A 21,422-nucleotide genomic window follows, 5' to 3' on the forward strand; every position below is an offset into this window, starting at 1 on the left:
AATATAATTCATATCTACACAGTACAAAAAGTAGTCTAAATTAAATTAAATTTCCCTCCATACTTGCCTTCCAGCGGGGCTCTATTTAGTTCTAAGCTGTGTCACTTGTGACGCTGTCAGAGGGCTATAGTAAAACCCCGTGAGATGCCGATCCAATCTATCCGTGAATTCCCTGGTGACAGTATTAGTTATTCAGTTGGTAATTTGGTATTGGTTATGATTGGTTAGTAGCAGGTAGTAGTTAGTATCAGTATTTCGTCTTTCTGTTTACGTCGATTTGTAGACGGTAAACAAAAATGTCAGTTCCATCGTCAGTTTCGTTGTCAACCAGAAACAAGAAACATTTCTTGGGTGTACCGGCGCCCTTAGGATACGTTGCTGGTGTCGGAAGAGGGTAATATAAACGAAGAAATGTTGTTTAATTGATCTAACCTCCATCGGTAAAGTGAAACATTAATTTGATGACTTAATACGTAAATTTTCAGAGCTACCGGATTCACAACTAGATCTGATATCGGTCCAGCTCGAGATGCTAACGATGTCTCGTAAGTATTCTGTGTAGTAGTTCCCAAATTATCTTTACATTTAGTAAAAAAGTTCCATGTCATTTTATACTTTGTTTACAGGGATGATAGACATGCTCCACCTACAAAACGAACAAAAAAGAAGGAAGAAGAGGAAGAAGATGAAGAAGACTTGAATGATTCCAATTACGATGAATTTTCTGGATACGGGGGCTCGCTTTTCAGTAAAGTAAAGTAGAAATATTCTTAGAATTCAAGTGTTTAAACAACTTAGCCCGATCGCATACGGCGCAACTGATTTGAAATTAGATAATTAGTTGCAAACCGTTTGCGCTCTTTGTTTTACCTACTACTTTGTTTTACCTAGATCCATGGTCGCATACAACTAGTTTCAGAGTGGTTTGAAACTCATCGGTTGTACCCGTGTGCAATCGGCCTTAAACTTTGTTACAAAACTTCAATAGTTGTGTGTTTGTCACTACCTATCATTGACAATTGATACATGAATTCTCTAATTTACCCAATATTATACAGCTTGTCAAAAATAACATTAAGATATGCTCATGTATACAGATGCTTGCTTACTGTATATTTGTATATGTATAACCATCTTTCTATGGCAGACTGACCAAAAAGCAACTGGAAGCAACTGTTACAGCATATGAATCGAATTCTTTTCAGGACCCATATGATAAAGACGATGAAGAAGCAGACGCCATTTACGAAGCTATTGACAAGCGAATGGATGAAAAACGTAAAGAATATAGAGAAAAGAGGCTCAGAGAGGAACTAGAAAGGTATCGTCAAGAACGTCCTAAAATTCAACAGCAGTTCTCTGATTTGAAAAGGGAATTGGTAAATGTAACCGAAGAAGAATGGAAAAATGTTCCAGAAGTAGGTGATGCCAGGAATCGGAAACAACGGAATCCGCGGGCTGAAAAATTCACGCCATTGCCGGATTCTGTACTCGCGAGAAACTTGGGAGGTGAAACATCTACCAGTATTGATCCGTCGAGTGGTCTGGCATCTATGATGCCTGGTGTAGCGACTCCTGGAATGTTGACTCCTACAGGAGATTTAGATCTAAGGAAAATTGGACAAGCCAGAAACACTCTAATGAATGTTAAATTAAACCAAGTTTCCGATTCCGTAGAAGGACAAACTGTTGTCGATCCAAAGGGCTATCTTACAGATTTGCAAAGTATGATCCCAACGTACGGCGGTGATATCAAGTAAGTTCCTTCAAATTATTTACAGTTCGCCTTGAATATTTTTAATAACTTTCAATTTCTTTTTTTTAACATACACATTTATCTATCCTTGTCTCGATACATTTTTCATTTAATTTATCGATTTCTTCGTTTTGCTCCAGCGATATCAAGAAAGCCAGATTGCTATTGAAATCTGTGAGAGAAACGAATCCCAATCATCCACCAGCATGGATTGCATCGGCTCGTTTAGAAGAAGTTACAGGCAAAGTACAAGCTGCGCGAAATCTGATAATGAAAGGGTGCGAGGTAAATCCTACGTCGGAAGACTTATGGTTGGAAGCAGCTAGACTTCAACCACCGGATACGGCTAAAGCGGTAATTGCGCAATCGGTACGGCATATACCAACGTCTGTTCGAATTTGGATAAAGGCAGCTGATTTAGAGACGGAAACAAAAGCGAAAAGGAGAGTGTACCGCAAAGCGTTGGAGCACATTCCAAATTCGGTGAGATTGTGGAAAGCGGCGGTCGAGTTAGAGGAACCAGAGGATGCACGAATTTTACTTAGTCGAGCGGTCGAGTGTTGTCCGACCAGTGTAGATCTGTGGCTTGCTCTCGCAAGATTAGAAACCTATGACAACGCGAGGAAGGTACTTAATAAAGCAAGAGAGAACATTCCAACCGATAGACAAATCTGGACCACCGCCGCAAAATTAGAAGAGGCGAATGGGAATAAGCACATGGTAGAAAAAATTATCGATCGTGCGATATCCTCGTTGAGCGCGAACGGAGTCGAAATTAACAGAGAACATTGGTTCAAAGAAGCCATGGAGGCGGAAAAGGCTGGTGCGGTACATACATGTCAAGTTATCGTTAAAGCAATCATCAGTTTTGGCGTAGAAGAAGAAGATAGAAAGCACACGTGGATGGAGGATGCAGAAGCTGTAAAATCAATATTATATTTTGTAGTTTATAGTCATGGAACTGGTGGGAATGATACAAAAACAATGCTATCGATGCATCTCATTAATTATACTTTTACAGAAATATTTACATATATTTGATACTTTGTGAGAGTATTGATATTCATTTGATACTTCCTAGACAGTATCAAGTATATTCGCGTATTAAAGTAGCGGGTCTCTTGAGAATGTAACATTGCATTACAATATTCCATAGTTTCAAGAGTCACGCGGTCCTATATTTTAATTGCAATGGTCTGTTTTCCCAATATAGTTATATTATCGATGCTCACTCTCAAGTATTTATTACAAAAGTGTTTGTTTCAAAAATTAATGTCAAGTAGAAAGTTTGATACTTTTCAATTCTTTTTATTGAATGTCAAATCGCTTGAATATCATTGATATCTAATCGCATCAGATCCATCACTAATATTTAATTGAACAAAAACAATAATTTGTTTATTCACTTTTTCAGTGCGCCCAACAAGGAGCATTGGAGTGCGCCAGGGCTGTCTACGCTTACGCATTGTCGGCGTTTCCTAGTAAAAAATCAATTTGGCTACGCGCAGCCTATTTCGAGAAAACGTATGGAACGCGAGAATCTTTGGAATCTTTGCTCCAAAGAGCAGTTGCACATTGTCCCAAAAGCGAAGTGCTTTGGCTCATGGGTGCAAAATCCAAGTGGTTGGCTGTGAGTAAAACTAATAAAGATCAAAGTCACGTTTCTAGACACCGGACATTAAAACAATTTTTCAGAAACTCATCCATTTAGTAAATTGATAAATTAATGATACGCAAATAATATAGATTAGCTTAAATCGTAATTTTAATTTTATAGACATTTTTCATTTGCAGTTAATCATGCCAAGTTGACAATTATTAAAATTAAAAGTATTCGCGCTCGTAATCGTTTAGAAGTTTATTTATTTTATTATAAAATAAACGAAGAATTAAATTGAAATGGAATAAATGTTCATTGGTTAGGAACACGAATTTGCTTTATCCAGGGCCGGGTTAAAAAATGTTGCGGGACCTGAATTCACATTCAAATCCTACACTTAAATTTTACAACGAGGAATTATTTATTTATAAACGCTGTTACATATTATATATTTTTAATAAGACGAATACTAAATAATAATACTCTGATGACTTTTGTCACTTCTTTAAACTGAATCATCGCTATTAAAAAAATGTCTTGCATCTTTTAATGGTATCATTCTGTAAAAAGTTAATAAAAATCGGTGCCTTTTAATTGGGTAATTTTCGTAGACCGTGAGCCCGGGTTCTGGCGAACGCAGTGAACCTGTCTTTAGCCGGCTCTGGCTTTATCACTCTACGAACATTCTATCTTCGAATGTTTGATGGAGATCAAATCGTGCATTAGTATTTTTGTGGTACACATTTAACCTAATCTTTCTTCATTTTACAGGGTGATGTTCCAGCAGCTAGAGGTATTCTGTCTCTCGCGTTTCAAGCAAATCCAAATTCAGAGGAGATTTGGTTGGCGGCCGTGAAACTAGAATCTGAAAATTCTGAATACGAAAGAGCTCGGCGATTACTTGCAAAAGCGAGAGCATCCGCGCCAACTCCTAGAGTAATGATGAAAAGTGCGAAATTAGAATGGGCTTTGAACAATCTCGACGCAGCCTTGCTGCTTCTGAAAGAGGCTCTGGAGGCATTCGACGATTTCCCAAAGTTGTGGTTGATGAAGGGTCAAATCGAGGAGCAACAGGGAAATTTGGATAAAGCTTTGGACACTTACACACAAGCTGTAAGTTTATAATTAAGTTAAAAATTTGATCAAAAACAATAAAAAAAAAAACGTAGGTCCTAAGCGTAATAAATTTTCAGTATAATTGATATACAAATTGCATTGTCAAATATTTTAGTAAATGTTATATGTAAGCGATACTTTGGTAACTTCACTTTCATTGTGAAAGTTAGTACGTTAAATCTTATCATTTAAGGTTGATCTGAAAAGGGTTAAAATACTTGTGACTAAACATCGCCAGTTTTCATAGCAATACACTATTTAACTATTTATTACTCTTAACACTAATATTTTATTTTATTTTACATATTCGATTGTCATTTATATATTTCTATACGTCTTACAGATTAAGAAGTGTCCGAGTTCGATTCCATTGTGGCGTTTACTGTCGCAACTGGAACACAGAAAAGGCCAAGTTACTAAGGCTCGTTCAGTGTTGGAAAAAGCACGTCTAAGGAATCCAAAGAACGCTGAACTTTGGTTAGAAGCTATCAGAAACGAATTGAAAAGTGGCGGTGTCAGAGATATGGCCAATACACTTATGGCAAAAGCTTTGCAAGAGTGTCCGACATCAGGTTTACTTTGGGCTGAAGCGATCTTTATGGAACCAAGGCCACAGAGAAAGACTAAAAGCGTTGACGCATTGAAGAAATGCGAACACGATCCTTATGTACTTCTTGCGGTATCCAAGTTAGTATATAAAGACTCTCTCGTGAATCTATGTGATGTACTAATAATAACATCCGTTTCATTAATGGAAAAAAAACATCTATTTCAGATTGTTCTGGTGCGAACATAAAATTACAAAGTGTAGAGACTGGTTCAACAGAACAGTGAAGATAGATCCTGATTTAGGAGATGCATGGGCATACTTCTACAAGTTTGAACTTCTAAATGGAACAGAGGAACAACAAGAAGATGTAAAAAAACGATGCATTGCTGCAGAACCTCATCATGGTGAAAACTGGTGTAAAGTATCCAAGAATATTGCAAATTGGTGCTTAAGTATAGATCAAATCTTAGTACTGGTCGCAAAAGATCTACCAATTCCAATATAATCGATAATATAAATTTAAGTGTGCATTGTAAATAATTTTTAAAAGTTTATGAGCAATAGAAAAATAAACAATCTTGTACATGTGTTGAAATGGACATTGTATACAACAGTTGCACCAGGAAACCATTATTTATGTTAGTTCTACGATCGAAATCAGTGATTTACTTTATCGAGCTTGGGACCCATTTGTCAGGTTTGTAAAATGGTAGTATTTCTTAACACTGAGAATTATAGTTATTAATGTAAGTAGGAATAGGTTAAAAAAATAAAATAATAATTACTAAAGAAATTACTAAATTACTAAAGAAATAAAGGTTAATTAAAAGGTTTATTTCTCATATGAAAATAATAGAAATCAATCGTTATCTTTCTATTTAATGACTTATTTTATGTTCTATTTAGTTAGGTGTTAGCATCACGAATCATAGATAGATAGTCGACTACTGATTTAGGTCGATTACACAGTTCAATAAATAAAATCTTTTTTATATTTTACAATATACACAGAGCGACTCTCGCACATGTTCTCATTTCAAATCGTAATGCATCTTTTTTAAATAAATTTACTGCTCGATACATCTGAGAAACAGTTCAAAATAGGAAAATAATATAATTTTGCGAAGTTTAGTAAAAATGGAGAAGTAAAACAGAGTAAAAGTTGTTTACAATTCTATGAGTAGCACTCAAGGATATATCATAAAAATGAAACGTTATGTGTATAGAAATTAAATATCTATTACAGTTCATTACATCACTGGCAAGCGATAGCCGGATGCACATTCCAGACTGATATTTTCCCAATTTGCTCGAATTACAAATAGTTTCAACACTTTCTCTGAATAAGTTTCTACGCAGAAATGTTTAGTGTGGAGCAAGTTTTTCAAGTAACAAATATTTCATTAAAATGCGTAAAAAGTCTGCTTTTTTAAAATTTTCAGAAAATTCTCATTAAAGATCACATTTACCTTCATGACTCTTTGTTCCAATATACTGTCTTATTTTTATTTAAAATATATGCATTCTTACAAAAATTCGTGTTCTTTCAAACATTGATAATACGTATAGCAGAGCGTAAAAGACCATAAAAAAATACAGTGAGTGTAGAATGTATTCATACACTGATCAATTTCCTAAAAAACTTTTGCGTGAAATTGTAGTTTCTTAACTTCTTTTTGTATAATCAATGATATTTTACATATTCTCGGAAGTCTCTAAGATAGATATAGTCCAAACAACATTTACTAGTTAATATAATTTGTGAAATTAACAAAAAAATGCGAAAAATGGGTAAAAGTATAGAAGCAATAAGTATTTGTACGATTCTTATGACGAACCATTTACAGTAGAGTAAAAAACATCAAATTTAAAGTAAAGTACTTTTAGAAATCGCTATAATAGAGGAATCGAAGAAGATCCCACTTCGAATAACTAATAATTTAGTTAATTTAATGCTTAGAAGAGTTATAATAATTATAAAATCAAAAGGAAATACCACGAAAGAAGTATTATATACTTGTAAATTAATGTAAATTTCAAAGTTTCAAAAATGAAACAGTCGTGCGAATACTTATTGCTTCAATATTTTTATTGATTAATTTTTGTTTTCTTGTTAATTTTGCAACTTACATAAATAGCTATTTTTTTTTGTAATCAATCTATTCTAGAGATTTCCAGGAATATTTAGAATGTCATCATTTATAAAAAATAAGTTAATAAATTACAATTTTACATAGTTTTTTTGGAAATTGATCGGTGTACGAATACTTTCTACATTGACTACATTGAAGTATGTCATTTTTTGCTCCAAAAAAAAAACATACATATTCATTGATTATGATTAATGATTAACATACTTGATCAAGTAATTGAATAATTGTCATTACAAATACTCTGTCGTATGTAATGGTATTTTCAATTACTGAATTACTACCAGTAATCCCATGCATTATGGCCCAGAAAGTAATTAAAAGGCGTCTCAAATCTAAAGTAGTCAAAAATACCTAAAAATAATTAAAAAGTAATTATAACTACTTTTTTAATTACTTTCAAGTAATTGCAGTGACATGGACAGTAATTGTTGAAAGTAATGATTACTGTCTTTCAATTATTTGTAATTACTTGAAAGTAGTTAAAAAAGTAGTTATAATTACCTTTTAATAACTTTAGATTTTAGACGCCTTTTAATTATTATCTGGGCAGTTATAAGTAATTATTAAAAAGTAATTGAATTATTTAGTAGTTAAGAATGAGGTATTGCATAATTACTAAAAGCAAAAGTAATTATCAATTACTTAAATAATTACTTTCTAATTCCATAGTAATTGTTCCAAATTGTAATAAATTCCAAAATAATCATTACATTATAGCTCTGGTATATGAATGTACCGATATACAGAGTGTCCGAAAAATGTTGTAACACCTTAAAAGGGGTGGTTCGGGAGGTGACTTGAAACAACTTTTTCCTTAGCTAAAATGTTGTCCGAGATTTCGTTGAGGAGATATTAACAAAAAACCCCGACCAATCAGAGCGCGCGTATACCGTTGGAGCGGCCGTGGTAGCGTATGAGCGCGGCCGCCTATCGCGTAGCCTACGCTCAACCGGCATACTCGCGCTGTGATTGGTCGAGGTTTTAATATCTACTTCGAAAACATTTTCGCTAAGGAAAAAGTTGTTTGAAATCACCTCCTAAACCCACTCCTTTCAAGGTGTTACAACATTTTTTAGACACCCTGTATATACCCCTGAAGGGGCGCCACGATAATCTTGCCCGGGGCGCCGATATTGCTAAAACCGGCCCTGATTAATCTGATAACTGTGAGTAATTATTAAAAAAAACAATTATAAAGAGATCACTGGCCAACTCTGATTTAGGTTAATCGTCGATAATACAAAAGAATTGAAAGGAATCCTATATATACTATGTAATTAAAAACCATATCAAGTGGGAGAAGGGAATAGTTTCCCCTCATGATGTTCCCCTCAAACGATTTATTTGAGTAAACCTTACATCCATTCCAATTATTTAATTGTAATATCTGTATCGTGGTTGCATCGTTTGTAGATGAAGTATTTCTTACATGTTTTGTATATATATCGTATCGTAAAGAAAATAGTGGTAAAAAGTAACACCTAAGGGCATTTACTTAGACGTAGTGTGTGATGGTGTGTGATCGATGCGTTATACTGGACGCACAGGAAAAAATAACAACTACGCCATACTTGTTTTCGAAGTAACTCATTCTATGCCTAATATACGATAATGAGGAAAAAATATTGGTTAAGAAATAAGTTGGAACGCGTAGATTTACTAAAACCTTAAAATTCAACTCTATAATCAACCGTTAGAAGAAAGGTATGCGAGTATTTCACTTGGAGCGATTTAGTCGTATCTTCAACATTTTAGCTCTATATACATAACCAGAAGATACTTCGTGATTCACTGTTTACGTGTGTAATATCCGCGTCTATACTTACTACCTATTATGCAAATAAAATTCTGTTATAAAATGGCGAAAAATGATAGTTCGATAACACTTACCGCGAATACTACTCAAGAAAATGAAAGGTTATTAGATGAATCCTGTCGTAAGCATCAAGTAAGTACCGAACCTCGTGGCTTCGATATTCTTGGATACAAACAATATTATTAGCATATCAATGATATTTCAGGTAGAAAACAAAACCAAGGAAGATTTCGAGCAATTGTTTATCAAACTTAATTATATCTGTCAAATGAAATCAACCAAAGAAGAAGCGCAAGCAAATTCTTCTTGGTGCAATACAAATGTAAGATTTATGTTAAAATTACTATTCTAATTTGGATTAGGTCTTGATCTTATTATTCTTTCTTTTTAGGTTATAAATTATACATACGGATCCATCTCAGGATTTCCATCTGGTTCTTGGTGGGGGATCCGCATGGATTGTTCTAGAGATCGTGTTCACGATCCTTTCAATGAAAATATTCAGATCGGCCCTTTTGGAGTTACATCGATCTGTACACCGAGCGTTAATTTGAATGAAGATATTGATTTTGGTAATTCTCTGACCTTTACGGGTCAGAAATATGTTGACGGAGAATCGGACATTGATCCACTTATCAAAAATTATGAAAATCAGATACCAGTGAGATTGATCAGAAGTTATAATCTATTGAACAAATTTGCTCCAAAAACAGGTTATAGATACGATGGTTTATATATTGTAACAAAATTTTGGATAGGTGTAAACTCTGATTCTACAAAATATTATAAATTTTCTCTGTTACGTTTAAATGGCCAAGAACCACCATCATGGAGTATCAAGCAGCCGCTTCTAAGTACAAATAAATCTTTGTCTACTTTACATTGTATGCCTATGCATCCTCGAAATTGTTTAGAAAATTCTCCGAGTCAGTATGAATTTAGAAAATATTCGCATACATCTGAATCTACGATTCCAAAGAGGAAATTTGATAAATCAAACATTTCAACTATTTCAACTGTACAACTTCCGACTCTTGAAAATAAAAAAATAGAAGAGAAAGAAAAGGTTACACCTGAAAGTGGAATAGTAATGCGTCATGTGTTTAAGAAGGGAAATACAGAATGTACGGCCAGCGTATCCAGTATTTCTAATACATCAGAAAACAAATTATTAAACCGTATCGGAATGCAAGGATTCAAAGCTCATAATACTAATATCTCTATACGTACAGGACTGTATGATTCGTCGCATAGTACACAGCACGATGTTAAAAAAAGTACTTTGTCATTGTTTTGTAGAACAGCTAAATCGCTTAATTTACTTAAATCTAATCAACACACGGAAAATTTGAATTCGTCTAACAAAGATAGAAATAGAAGTCTAGATGGAAAAATGCAAACTGTTGCAACGAATGAGATTCCTAAACGCATTGATTATATTTCGCCTAATGCTGTTAAATCAGATTCATTGAAAATTAAGTCAATTAAAGATATAAATATAGAATTTAACAATAGTTCAAGCGATACAAGTATAAATCATTGTTATAAACACAAGTTTAATAACATTAAAGGGCATAATGATGTGCCGAATGATTCTACAGATGTACATAAAAGTAGTTTAAATTCTTTGGAGACACCAATTGATATGTTAGATTCGACAGACCCTATGTATAGAAATGAAACTTCGACACATAAAATGGTACCCAAAGAAGTACAGGAATTAAGATCAATAGATTCCATAGAATCATTAACACCAGATAAAATTCTACATTTAATTAATAAGAAATGTCATCCTTTATCCAAATTACTCATGGGTAATATGATAGGACTAACATCGGAACAATCTATAGGATTGAAAACACACGATTTATTAACAGTTCAGTCAGAGGTTAAAGATGAAACAGTGCCACAAAATAACGATATAGAGGAAACAAAGGAAAAGAAAAAGTTTGAGGCCATTTCGGATGAACTGATTGGGGCAAGATATTATAAATTTAGAAGACGTAGATTAACCAGAAAAATAATGAAAAAATCAGAGGTAAGAAAATGCAATAGGACGCACAATGGAGAATTACGAAAAGGCTCTGTACAGTCTATAGATGTTTTAGAACCAAATTTAATGGACTTTAATGCATGTAATGGTTCTCAGAGAAGTATACCGCAAGATGTTTTGTACACAAATACATGTAACACAGATGTACAGAATAAAGTAGTTAAACGGAACAGTATACAAAAGAAGAAAATACATTGTGTGCAAGAATCAACAAAGAATATGAAAAAGAATGTTGAAAGTAAAATCGAAGCGAGAACGCGTTTACGAACTATGAAAGTAGTTAAATCGTCGATCAAGAAACACATAAATAAGAAACAAAGACGAGAGATTGCAAATTTATTAATAGATGCAAAAATTGGCCCAAAAATACGTGGTCCAAGGAACCGAAGATTGAGATGTATTGGTAGTAAATACGCTAAACAGCCATATGAACGCTTTAGTACTGTTGTATGTGATTTTAACAAATGCCGAATTAATTCGGATATATCTGGACAACGGTCTACTTTTAAAAATAAAAATAAACTCACAAAAGTCAGTAACTATAAAAACATTAGGAATAAGGAAACTAACAACGTTGAAAGATCGGAAACATTGAATTTAAAACGGAATGCAGTACACGAGAATCTCGATGTTTCTAAAAAGATGAATAAGAACGATATTTCAGAAAAAATATTAAATAATAATAATAATAGCATGAATGACAATAACAAGAAATTAAAATCTGTAAAAGCTAATGTTAAAAGTGTACAAACTAATGATGTAACAATTATTGGAAATCGGAAAAGAAAATTGATGGAAACAATTCCCAGGAAAATAAAATTTAATATAACTGAACAAAAACCACATGAAGATTGCGATAAAAATGCCTCGAAGGCTTGTAAAACGGATGCGGTAACTCAATGTACTCTTATTAAAGGACCACTGACGCGAAACTTGAAATCGAACGATTTGGTTCAAAAATATGAGCGCAATGAACACTATACTTTTATCAAAATAGAATACGGTGAATTGAAAGATATGAAATCCGAAGTTTGTGAAGCTACCAAATCAAATACTGAGAGTAAAAGTCAACAAACGTACAAATCCAACGAAAGGTATGAATCGGATAGAACAACTGTATGTAATATACAACATCCTAAAAATTCAAATCTACTGTTAAATAGTAATATTTTGAACAGAAATGAGCAAAGTAAATTTTCGATGGAAAGAGTGTCTGCATTTGTACCTGTTAATGTTTTGGATAGCGCCCTGAAAATTGCTCGGCTCAGATCTATAGGATTCAAACCAATAATAAGTTGTAATAACGGTAACGAGAGTATCAATAATCAAAACAGGGGAGGCTGTTCCGAGGCAGCTAGTAGCAAAGTGATAAAGCAAAATGTTGCTGAGAAATACAATAAGTATACTAATGAGGAAAACGATGTTGTTGTATATATGGATGATGAATTGCAATATCAAGATATCGAAGATGAAGATAACAATTCGTTGTCTAGTGAACGAAAAGCATCGGAATCAGAAGATTGTACATCAAGCAACGAACAATTAAATAGTGTAAGTTTTGAAAGGGAATCGCGTAACGATCTGTTATTAGAACAAGATTTGGAATCACCGTGGCATGGTTGGAAAAAAGTTATAACAAATGAAGATACGTACTGGGTCGGTTGGTAAAAGAAATGCAAAACCGAGTACTTTATAATTTTTTGTTTTACTAAATCGTGACAAAAAGAAATTTATTTAAAAAGTAAATAAATAAATATTTAATAAATATAAATATGAGTATATATACACACATAAATATATATTTATATTTTCCGCTAAAACAAAGGCTGTTGACAAAATATTAAGTTATTTTTTCACTGATAGTTGTAATGTTTCAATGTATTGATATAGTTATAGAAAGCTCTTTTGTAGAATAAATAGATTTGATCTTTTGTTGAATTAATTCATGTTCAAATTCTTCTAACTATACTTTCGATGTTATGTCCTTCGCTAAGTGTTTTACTAATAAGAATTAAAAGTAATTTAAGATAATGATTAATGATTGTACAAAAATAGTGATTTACTTTCAACAAATTAGCTTTATTGTTATGTTATGGAGTAGAATAATATATTCTCTTCATAAATATAATTTATGTATACACAAAACTTTCTATTGTATAGAAAATAAAGTTTAATTAAGATCAAGATTCATTTGCACTGTTTAACACAGTATTTTTTTTAATATCTCCTTCCCGCCGACTCTACTAACAAAGGAAAATATTCAACGGACCCTTTGAAGTAAAATTAAATTATCTTTATTTTAATATAATCAAATATAGCTTTTTAAAAAAATACATTTACGTTTCTTTAAATTTTAATTCAACTCAAATTTTGTTTCTTTCAATTTCAACTATGTATACATTTACTAAAGCAATGCATAAAAATTAGTATCCAAAAATTATCCTAACCGCTTGGGTCGTGTTAATACTGTTTAATGGTATTTAATTTGTTGTATTGCATAGTGCTGAGAATATAATAAAATTTGTTACTTTTAATTATTTTTACCGGAAAAGAGAATGAAAAGAGATGACTAATGAATTAGACATTTCAATTGTTACAAATTCTTAAGGTTTTTAGTTTTCAATTTCGTTTTTGATGTTTTTATTACCAATGATAGACAAATTTTTAATGAGTGTCTTAATTATTAATAAAATATAGGAAACATATTTTATATTGTGTAATATAATAATATACTTCCTATTTTTCTCCTGAGGGTTCGTGGATCCCAAGAAGTTCACAAAACCCAGTTTTAAGTAACACTGATTTAAAAAGGGTTTAACAGAACGCTGAATACAGAATATTATATATCAAATGTTTATATATACATGTGTGTAGAATCGTTAACGTAAAAATACCAAGTACCAAATACTTATATGCGAATAAAACAAATACATCGAAGGAAAGTTTTTTAATTTTTTGCATTATTAAATACATTCTATTTTAACGATATATACACTTATTAGTTCTTTAATCTAGGACGCAAAGATTTTTGTGGCTCAGTTATATATATATTTCCCGGACACGTGCAAGAATTAGAATTACCTTTTCTCGGTGTATTTCATAAAGTAAGCGATTTCCATTGGCAAAATTACATTAACTTTGTTCGAATTAGAAACGTCGGTGTAAAAACGTATACGCAAAATGTTAGTTCAAAGTGTAAAAATATCAATCAGCTACAAGTAAATAATACGGCAACGTATTTGTGAGTATTCAGATATTAAGTACTGTACAATGCCTCCCTTTAAGAAACTTATATCGTCCCGTAAAAACTAAAACGATAATTACATTATTGTAGTAGAACCACCTCTATAGGTAACACTGCCTTAAACATGTTCAGCATATTAAAATAAATATCTTCTATGCTATGTTTACATGATGTAACATAATACATGTATTAACATGGATGTAACATTATGGAACTATTACAGTTACGTGACGTATTATTTTACATCACATCGTTTCTTTTGTCTATCTGCCGTTTGTTTTGTGAGCGAGTCAAGTTCCTACCTAATGATGTACAATCAATTTAACGGTATATGTAGCGTTTCCTTGAGACCAGATATTTATAATTTCACGGAAGTTCAACGTTAAAGTAGTGTTCTTTTTCATTTCTTTTCTTTTTGCACGTGTAACCCCATTGCTTGCGTTTATTGGAACTCATCGTCACTGCTCAACAGCATTGTTTTCTCGTTATAATTTTGAGAAATTGTCGCAACACGTTGATGAGAAGTGTGTCGTCTTTGCGGCGGCGGTACCGGCATATTCTGTGGATCGTCTGGATCAAAGCTGGATATCCGCATACCACGTTGTCCCTTTGGAGCTCCTGATTGTTACATTACATCACGTGTTATCGCTGGCAAAGCCGTGACTAAATGGATACATCGATCAGTCGGTGGACAGCGAAAAATCATGCGTGAATTTTCCTCTTTCGTTCAAAGCATTATTAATTGCATCGATTATATCAGCCTATGTACAATGCTATATATGTGAGCTGACAAAATTTTGTTCTCTTTTTACACATAGCGTTAATACATACAGCTCCTTCTTATTTTTACGATATCGATACAGAAGATATATATGCACAAAACAATCATACTAATTTAACATGCATGTTATACAGAAATAATTCAAATTTGCTAGTTCTTGCAAGGGTTACTGAAAAATGCATAGATAACATACATAAGTAGATTAACGGAATCTCCCTTTTGCATAAATTCAGAAAGAAACATTGCAATGGATGGGAAGTTGTTTACTACTAGTGATGCAAATGATAGTGAAGCTCATACATTCTTCAGATTTGGACAAATTTTATTCCGAACAAAAATAAGATATAATTATTTGAATTATTTTAATGTGTCCAAGTCTGATATTTTTTAATGTATGTTTCTAATACATTTAATTTTCTAATTTGTCTAATATATGAATATCGATTTAAATGATGAATGAGAAATGTTATACCAGTGAGAAAATATTTATTAGTGATAGTATGAATAATGAAGAACGTAATCTGTTCTTGAGTATATGTTTAGAATTAATGGATGAAAAGAATCTCGTTAAAATGAAATGAACGCACACAAACTTCAAATAACCTAATCATTCAAATTCTTTTCTATCTACTTCAGAAATTGATAGCATAGAATTAACATTCCAAAAATCGATAGTGCAAAATTAAATTAATTTTTTGTGTATTTCGATTTAGTATAATTGTACATAAAATAATTGAATTATATAATTAATTAAACCGAACTATACACGAGACATAAATAAAACTCCAAATCCAAAGAAAACAAGAAACTGAAGACATCTTTCATTCTCCAAGAATATACACGAAAATTGCAGCAATGAGAAACTACAATATGATAGAAGCTTCCTCTAATATTTATTCAAATTCTTAAATAATTAAGAAATTATTTTTATAAACATTATAAATAAAACTAATAGTGATATAAGACAAAGTTCATACATAAAAAAAAAAAGAATATCATGTGTATCCAGCATACCGATAACTCCAATACAACTTATTTTATTTATTTTATATGTGAAATGAAGAACAATAAAGAAGTCTCATAAATACATAAAAGCATTATAAGATAATACTACGCCCTTTAATCATTTCTGACCTATCGATAAAATAATATATAATTACAATACTGCCACAGAATAATAGTCAATCGTTATTTGTCTTTTGCAGTTATTAGAAAAGCAACACCTTTTAGGAAATTACACTGTACTCTAAGTGCTCTTGTGTTAAGTGCTTAATTTCTATTGTACAGAAAATTTTATTAATTGCAAAATGAATAAATCGTATTATATACATATACATACACACATATATATATATATATGATATGTATATGTATGCAAGTAAGTAAATATATACATATACTGATTTTAGTATAAACCTTAAATTATAATTTGAGCAGAGAACTCTTTGCCCACCCTGCAACTTCATTCGAACTTAAAACATCAAGTAAATTTGTAGCATTAGTTTTAATAAACTATAGTGTAGCATTTAGAATTTTTTTCAATCTCCGTTTAAAATTGTACAAATGCCTCATGTCCAATTTCTTGAAATTAAAAAAGTGATGCCTCGCGCTCTCATAGTTTTTCATACGGCAAGTTGGTATTAACGTCTGAAAAACAGTAAACAGAAAGTGCCTTCAAAGAACTTAATGTTAATTTGGCACGTATAAATTGAATTTACGGTAGAAATTCATTGTTTTCTGTCCTTCGAAGAACAACTCCATTATAATTTATTTGCAGAAGATAGAAAATGTAAATGAATATACACGATATTTTGTAATATGTGGTACAATGAGAAGGGTAATAATTCTACATGAAATAGTAAGTAGAAAATACAGAAGAGAGAAGAAAAGATTTTCATTTACGGCTTTGTTTGTGAAAAAATTCAGTCTGGTAAACGTGTCATATAAATAAAATAATCAAAACTAAAAATTCATGTTGCAGATAAAGGTAAGTTAGTAAGACTAATATGAAACAACAGCGATATTGTCGATATTTACAAACAGCCTTAGAAGACAAGACTTCAAAAATTGATTTTTTTCGAAATCAAAGTCTTAGCCATTTTTTCGAAAACAGAACCTTATAAAAACATAAGGTTCTATACTTTCTATTTATTTTTTCACAAAGAATCCCTATCCTTCTGGTGGTACCATGTAGAAAACATCCTGAGTATTATTTCGCGTTTTTAGTGGTTGGCAGTAAAGAGTATTGAAAAATATAAGATCAATATATTCATTTACTTTGTTTAAATTCGGATGAAACATTTTTAACAGTTTCTCAACGTTGAATTAAAAGATTTGTCTACCTTTCTTTTGCATTTGCATTTACGGAGTATAATAAAATTTAAACAAAAATATATAAATGAACAATGAAATACAGATGATTTTAGATTTTATCATTCACTACATCATGCTATATGAAAATATATCGATTGGATCAATTAAGTAATAAAAAGACTTCAAAGGCAATATGTGTCAAAACAGACATTTTGAACAAAATTAAGTGTACATACCAGAACTATATTGAGTATATTGTTGATATTGTGGATGAAAATTGTGGATGGCATCAGTCATTATATCTTTTGGATTCATGGTTTCCTACACGTAACGATATTAAAACAGTTACAATTTCACTGGTTCGATTTTTAAAATAATGTTAAACTGTAACATATATACCTTTAAACTACTACTGATGCTTTGCATCGTTACGCTCCTTCCTCTTGAATCCGTAACGCAACCAGCCGAATATACTTGGTAGGGAAACGCGTAACGTAGAGCTATAGCAGCAAATAACATTTCGATGCAGATCAAAAAATTTTGATAACCAGCAGAAACTGTGCCTGCGCTGGTCGACTGGCCTAAGCTTATAGGTGAAATTACATTTGCTTTTTCAAGAATGGCCAGTAAAACTCCTAAAATGAAAGAGAATTAATTTACATTCAATAATAATTCAATGTTCCTCAAACTTCACTTATCTATGGACCCCATTGACAAAAAAATTTAACTTTAAAGTGAATTAAATTACTCTTTATTTAAAATATTTTTTATTGTTTTTAAAAATAGTGTATGTATATTTTAAATATTTTATAAAGCATCTGCTTTGCTTCTTTCCTCTTTCTATCCTTGTTCGACCGACTAACAGGCTGCGAATCTTCCGACTACCACCTCTAATTTAAGGTTTTATATTACAATAAATGTCCACGTGTTTCACTTGACAACGTGAAAAAAATGACTGTAGGGAAAAAATAAATAATGACTATTTTTGTCCTATAAACTATCTTAATTCCATTCGTAACATTTTTCGTATCTTCAAACTTAACAGAGATACTCTGATATTCTATTTTCCATGATTCAGGCTGTATACATTGTTTACTAGAGGACTGACGATAAGTGCTTATTACTGGCGTCTTAGATAAAATCCAATAAAAAACGCTAATTGGTATTACTTTTAACAGAAGCAGAATGAAAAGTGATAAATAATTAATAAGAGATTACAGTTGTTAGGAACTTTTAAACTTTGCAGTTTTCTATTTTGTTTACATTTTTACTGCAGATGAAAAGAAAACTTTGTAACATATGATTTTAAAAAGTATAAAATACTATGAGAAATCCTTTTTTTTATTAATCTATGGAATACGTTCTTTTGTTTCGTTTAAGGATTCATAGACCTTTCTCAAAACATTTGTAAATCCTCAGGGGTCCACAGACTTCGGTTTGAGAAACACTATACTAAATTCTGTAATAATCAATGTTACCTTGCCAAAATGAGAGAAAGATGACACTTTTAACAGTACAAAACTTTAAGACAGGTTCGAATGGTGTTAGCAGGTCTCTTGTAGCAAAGTAAAAGAGGAAAAGTCCGTAAAGGGCAAGAGATACGCTGATATTATAAATTATAGTTATGTAAATATAGCCCCCATCAGGGGACCAATCTCCATCTCTGTAATGTCCAAATGCTTGAAGGAATATAATGACAAATGCCATCACTGGCTTTACTAAGCAGAATTGCAAGGTAGCTTGCTTGCAAAATCTAAGAAAACCGATAGTATACGTTTTCCCAACTAGGCAGCATGTTCCATATAGGCAATTGGAACGAATAGGTTTACCACGTATTTCAGACATAATATTTCCTTCGCCACCCAGGTACTCGTAGCATAGGGACAAAAAGTTGTATATAACAAATGCTTCGTAACAGTCTCGTACAGTGAAGAAATAAACATAATAACTTTCACTGTTAAAAAATAATAGAGAGACCCAAGAGTATGTCGCATAAATTGGGACTATGAAGAGAATCCGCACTATCCATCTTTGTTCTGTTGGATTGGTATACCACCTTAGATGTTGATAAATCTACAAGTAGAAACCAAAACAATACTTTCTACTTTTCGTATTGGACCTAATATACTAGAAGTTGTAAAATACCTGCTGACAAGTTAAGAACAGCGCTGCCCATACAAATACCCCAGCGATACCTTGAGCAGCTCTTGTTTGCAAGAATATTGGCACTGGTTCCTTCGAGGTAACCTCACCGACGGTAGTCGTGGATGTCATACCGTCAAGCATAGAGCTTATGATCGTGGATGATTGCATTGCCACTGTACTACTTATACTTTAATCTGAGAAAAATCAGTGTTGGAAATAACGACAATAGCTGAACGTAGTTAGAAGAAAATAACGAGAACGTCAATAGCGTCCATTTTAGTAACAGTCACAAAAGGAGGAAAGTTAATAAACATTGAATTTCGTGACACGGAATAAATGTCGAGATTACGAAGTCGCGCGTTAAAAATCAATATATGCACAACAATAACAACGGTACTCCCATTCATGCGCAAAATTTCGTATCGAAGACGCACCCGTGCTCCATTCGCAGATTTTTTCCAAACAATTTCGCAGCATACGCGCGTTCCTTCGCAGACGTATCTTGTGGGTACGTGTGGTATGTTCTCCTTTTCCCTTCGTATCCGTACCCGTACGTGCTCACCTGCGAGATCGAGCTTCCCAGAGGTTCCCCACTTTCCAATAACCAGAACCCGACGCAACCGTTTACAGACAGTCGTGACCTTCCAACAGATAATACCAATAGTCCATCGAAAACTACATACGATCACTTTCTTTCACTACATACGATCGGTTCAGCTTAGATCACCGAGTTTCACTTTTACCCGACATTTTCAGGCATCTCGTCTCTATTCCCTGCTCGGTGTCAAACATTCGTTGCGGTCAGCCTCGCGAAATATGCCAGTCGACAATAAAAATATATAACTGGTCTCACCGCTATGGCTACATTCCTCTTCCTCGCACCCGTTAATCTTCTCTACGGTTCTCTTTGTTTTACTCTCACGGACGATCTCTTTTTCCCTTCTCCTTCGAGCCAAATCCCCACCATGATCATCTTTAATTAACATTGTCACGCATGCGCTTACCTATGGGGCTACGTCGCTATATTCGCGATAAATCGTTCGTCGGAGGAATGTTGGAGGGAACCTTGTCCGCCCGGTGACTCGGATTTGCGCCGCGAGAGGGGAAAATTTCCAACTTCAATTGTTCTCTCTCCCTTGCCAGGGCCGGCTCTAGCGGAAGATTTAAAGGGGCGGCCGAAAGGCCTAAGAGGGGAGTCTGGTCCAGCTAATGTATTTTTCTAATGCATATAATTTCCAGATATAATTAATTTTTGTTATTGAAACATTTTTTACGTATAAAGGGACATTCAGAGAAGAAAATTTGATAGTGTAGATTTAATTTGAATACACATATAATAGATATAGCAGTCGCAAGGACAGGATTCGGTCAAAACGGTGGGATACGTGGAGCCTTGGGAAAACATCTGATAGATAAAATCAGAAAATTTTGTTCTTTAGTAGGTACGTAAAGTGCGTATGAACCTCAATTTGCAAACAAAAATTGTTAATTGCGAAAATGGCGGCAAAAAGACATGAAAATGAACAATACATGTCGGCCGTTATTTTGCAATAACTTTATGCTATAATAATAATTCATTAAGAGTCGAGGTTCATTAGTATATAAACATAATTATCTTCGATGTAAGCGTTGAATCAAGTGAATCGGATAAAAATTCGATGAGCTATGCGTCCCACCGATTTGACCGAATCCTTTCCTTGCAACTACTATATCTATACAGGGTGTCCCAAAAATGTTGTAACACCTTGAAATGGGTGGTTCGGGAGGTGATTTGAAATAACTTTTTCCTTAGCGAAAATGTTGTTCGAGGCTTCGTTAAGGACATATTAACAGAAAACCTCGACCAATCAGCGGGCACTCCATTGGCATACTCGCGCTCTGATTGGTTGGGGAGC

The 21,422-nt window shown here is 33.0% G+C and overlaps 3 protein-coding genes across 5 annotated transcripts; 2 read left to right on the forward strand and 1 right to left on the reverse strand.

Annotated features, from left to right (window-relative positions):
• The first annotated feature begins 180 nt into the window (after positions 1 to 180).
• LOC128894212 (pre-mRNA-processing factor 6) lies at positions 181 to 5,635 on the forward strand. Its single transcript, XM_054155806.1, has 9 exons — positions 181 to 394; positions 486 to 545; positions 627 to 753; positions 1,206 to 1,756; positions 1,897 to 2,677; positions 3,171 to 3,386; positions 4,128 to 4,469; positions 4,816 to 5,159; positions 5,248 to 5,635. Exons 1-9 carry the CDS (start codon positions 297 to 299, stop codon positions 5,525 to 5,527), a joined length of 2,799 nt encoding a protein of 932 aa, XP_054011781.1. The 5' UTR covers positions 181 to 296; the 3' UTR covers positions 5,528 to 5,635.
• A 2,632-nt stretch (positions 5,636 to 8,267) lies between these two features.
• LOC128894208 (putative uncharacterized protein DDB_G0277255) lies at positions 8,268 to 13,230 on the forward strand. Its single transcript, XM_054155797.1, has 3 exons — positions 8,268 to 9,123; positions 9,197 to 9,313; positions 9,383 to 13,230. Exons 1-3 carry the CDS (start codon positions 9,010 to 9,012, stop codon positions 12,710 to 12,712), a joined length of 3,561 nt encoding a protein of 1,186 aa, XP_054011772.1. The 5' UTR covers positions 8,268 to 9,009; the 3' UTR covers positions 12,713 to 13,230.
• Positions 13,231 to 13,976: 746 nt separating this feature from the next.
• LOC128894259 (transmembrane protein 184B) lies at positions 13,977 to 20,449 on the reverse strand. Of its 3 annotated transcripts, none has more exons than XM_054155911.1 (7): positions 20,271 to 20,449; positions 19,962 to 20,168; positions 19,528 to 19,721; positions 18,861 to 19,455; positions 17,782 to 18,017; positions 17,619 to 17,703; positions 13,977 to 14,906 (listed from the first exon to the last, which is right to left on the reverse strand). In XM_054155911.1, exons 3-7 carry the CDS (start codon positions 19,693 to 19,695, stop codon positions 14,731 to 14,733), a joined length of 1,260 nt encoding a protein of 419 aa, XP_054011886.1. In that variant the 5' UTR covers positions 19,696 to 19,721; positions 19,962 to 20,168; positions 20,271 to 20,449; the 3' UTR covers positions 13,977 to 14,730. The 3 variants fall into 3 exon arrangements, with proteins under 3 accessions (XP_054011886.1, XP_054011885.1, XP_054011887.1); XM_054155910.1 differs by having other exon boundaries at positions 20,234 to 20,449; XM_054155912.1 differs by lacking the exon at positions 13,977 to 14,906 and adding an exon at positions 15,946 to 16,716 and having other exon boundaries at positions 20,234 to 20,446.
• Positions 20,450 to 21,422: the final 973 nt, after the last annotated feature.

The sequence above is a fragment of the Hylaeus anthracinus genome, unplaced genomic scaffold (genome assembly GCF_026225885.1).
Source record: "Hylaeus anthracinus isolate JK02 unplaced genomic scaffold, UHH_iyHylAnth1.0_haploid 3, whole genome shotgun sequence".
Classification (NCBI taxonomy): domain Eukaryota; kingdom Metazoa; phylum Arthropoda; class Insecta; order Hymenoptera; family Colletidae; genus Hylaeus; species Hylaeus anthracinus.

Bases quoted from the DNA above. Each gene is read 5' to 3' on its own strand.
- LOC128894212 (XM_054155806.1), top strand. From the start codon at position 297: ATGTCAGTTCCATCGTCAGTTTCGTTGTCAACCAGAAACAAGAAACAT. The intron at 546-626 runs GTAAGTATTCTG...CTTTGTTTACAG, and splicing joins CGAGATGCTAACGATGTCTC to GGATGATAGACATGCTCCAC. The intron at 754-1,205 runs GTAAAGTAGAAA...AATTCTTTTCAG, and splicing joins GGGGCTCGCTTTTCAGTAAA to GACCCATATGATAAAGACGA.
- LOC128894208 (XM_054155797.1), top strand. From the start codon at position 9,010: ATGCAAATAAAATTCTGTTATAAAATGGCGAAAAATGATAGTTCGATA. The intron at 9,124-9,196 runs GTAAGTACCGAA...ATGATATTTCAG, and splicing joins AATCCTGTCGTAAGCATCAA to GTAGAAAACAAAACCAAGGA. The intron at 9,314-9,382 runs GTAAGATTTATG...CTTTCTTTTTAG, and splicing joins CTTCTTGGTGCAATACAAAT to GTTATAAATTATACATACGG.
- LOC128894259 (XM_054155911.1), bottom strand. From the start codon at position 19,695: ATGCAATCATCCACGATCATAAGCTCTATGCTTGACGGTATGACATCC. The intron at 19,456-19,527 runs GTATTTTACAAC...TTCTACTTGTAG, and splicing joins TGTTCTTAACTTGTCAGCAG to ATTTATCAACATCTAAGGTG. The intron at 14,907-17,618 runs GTATGTACACTT...TGTAACAATCAG, and splicing joins ATATACTCAATATAGTTCTG to GAGCTCCAAAGGGACAACGT.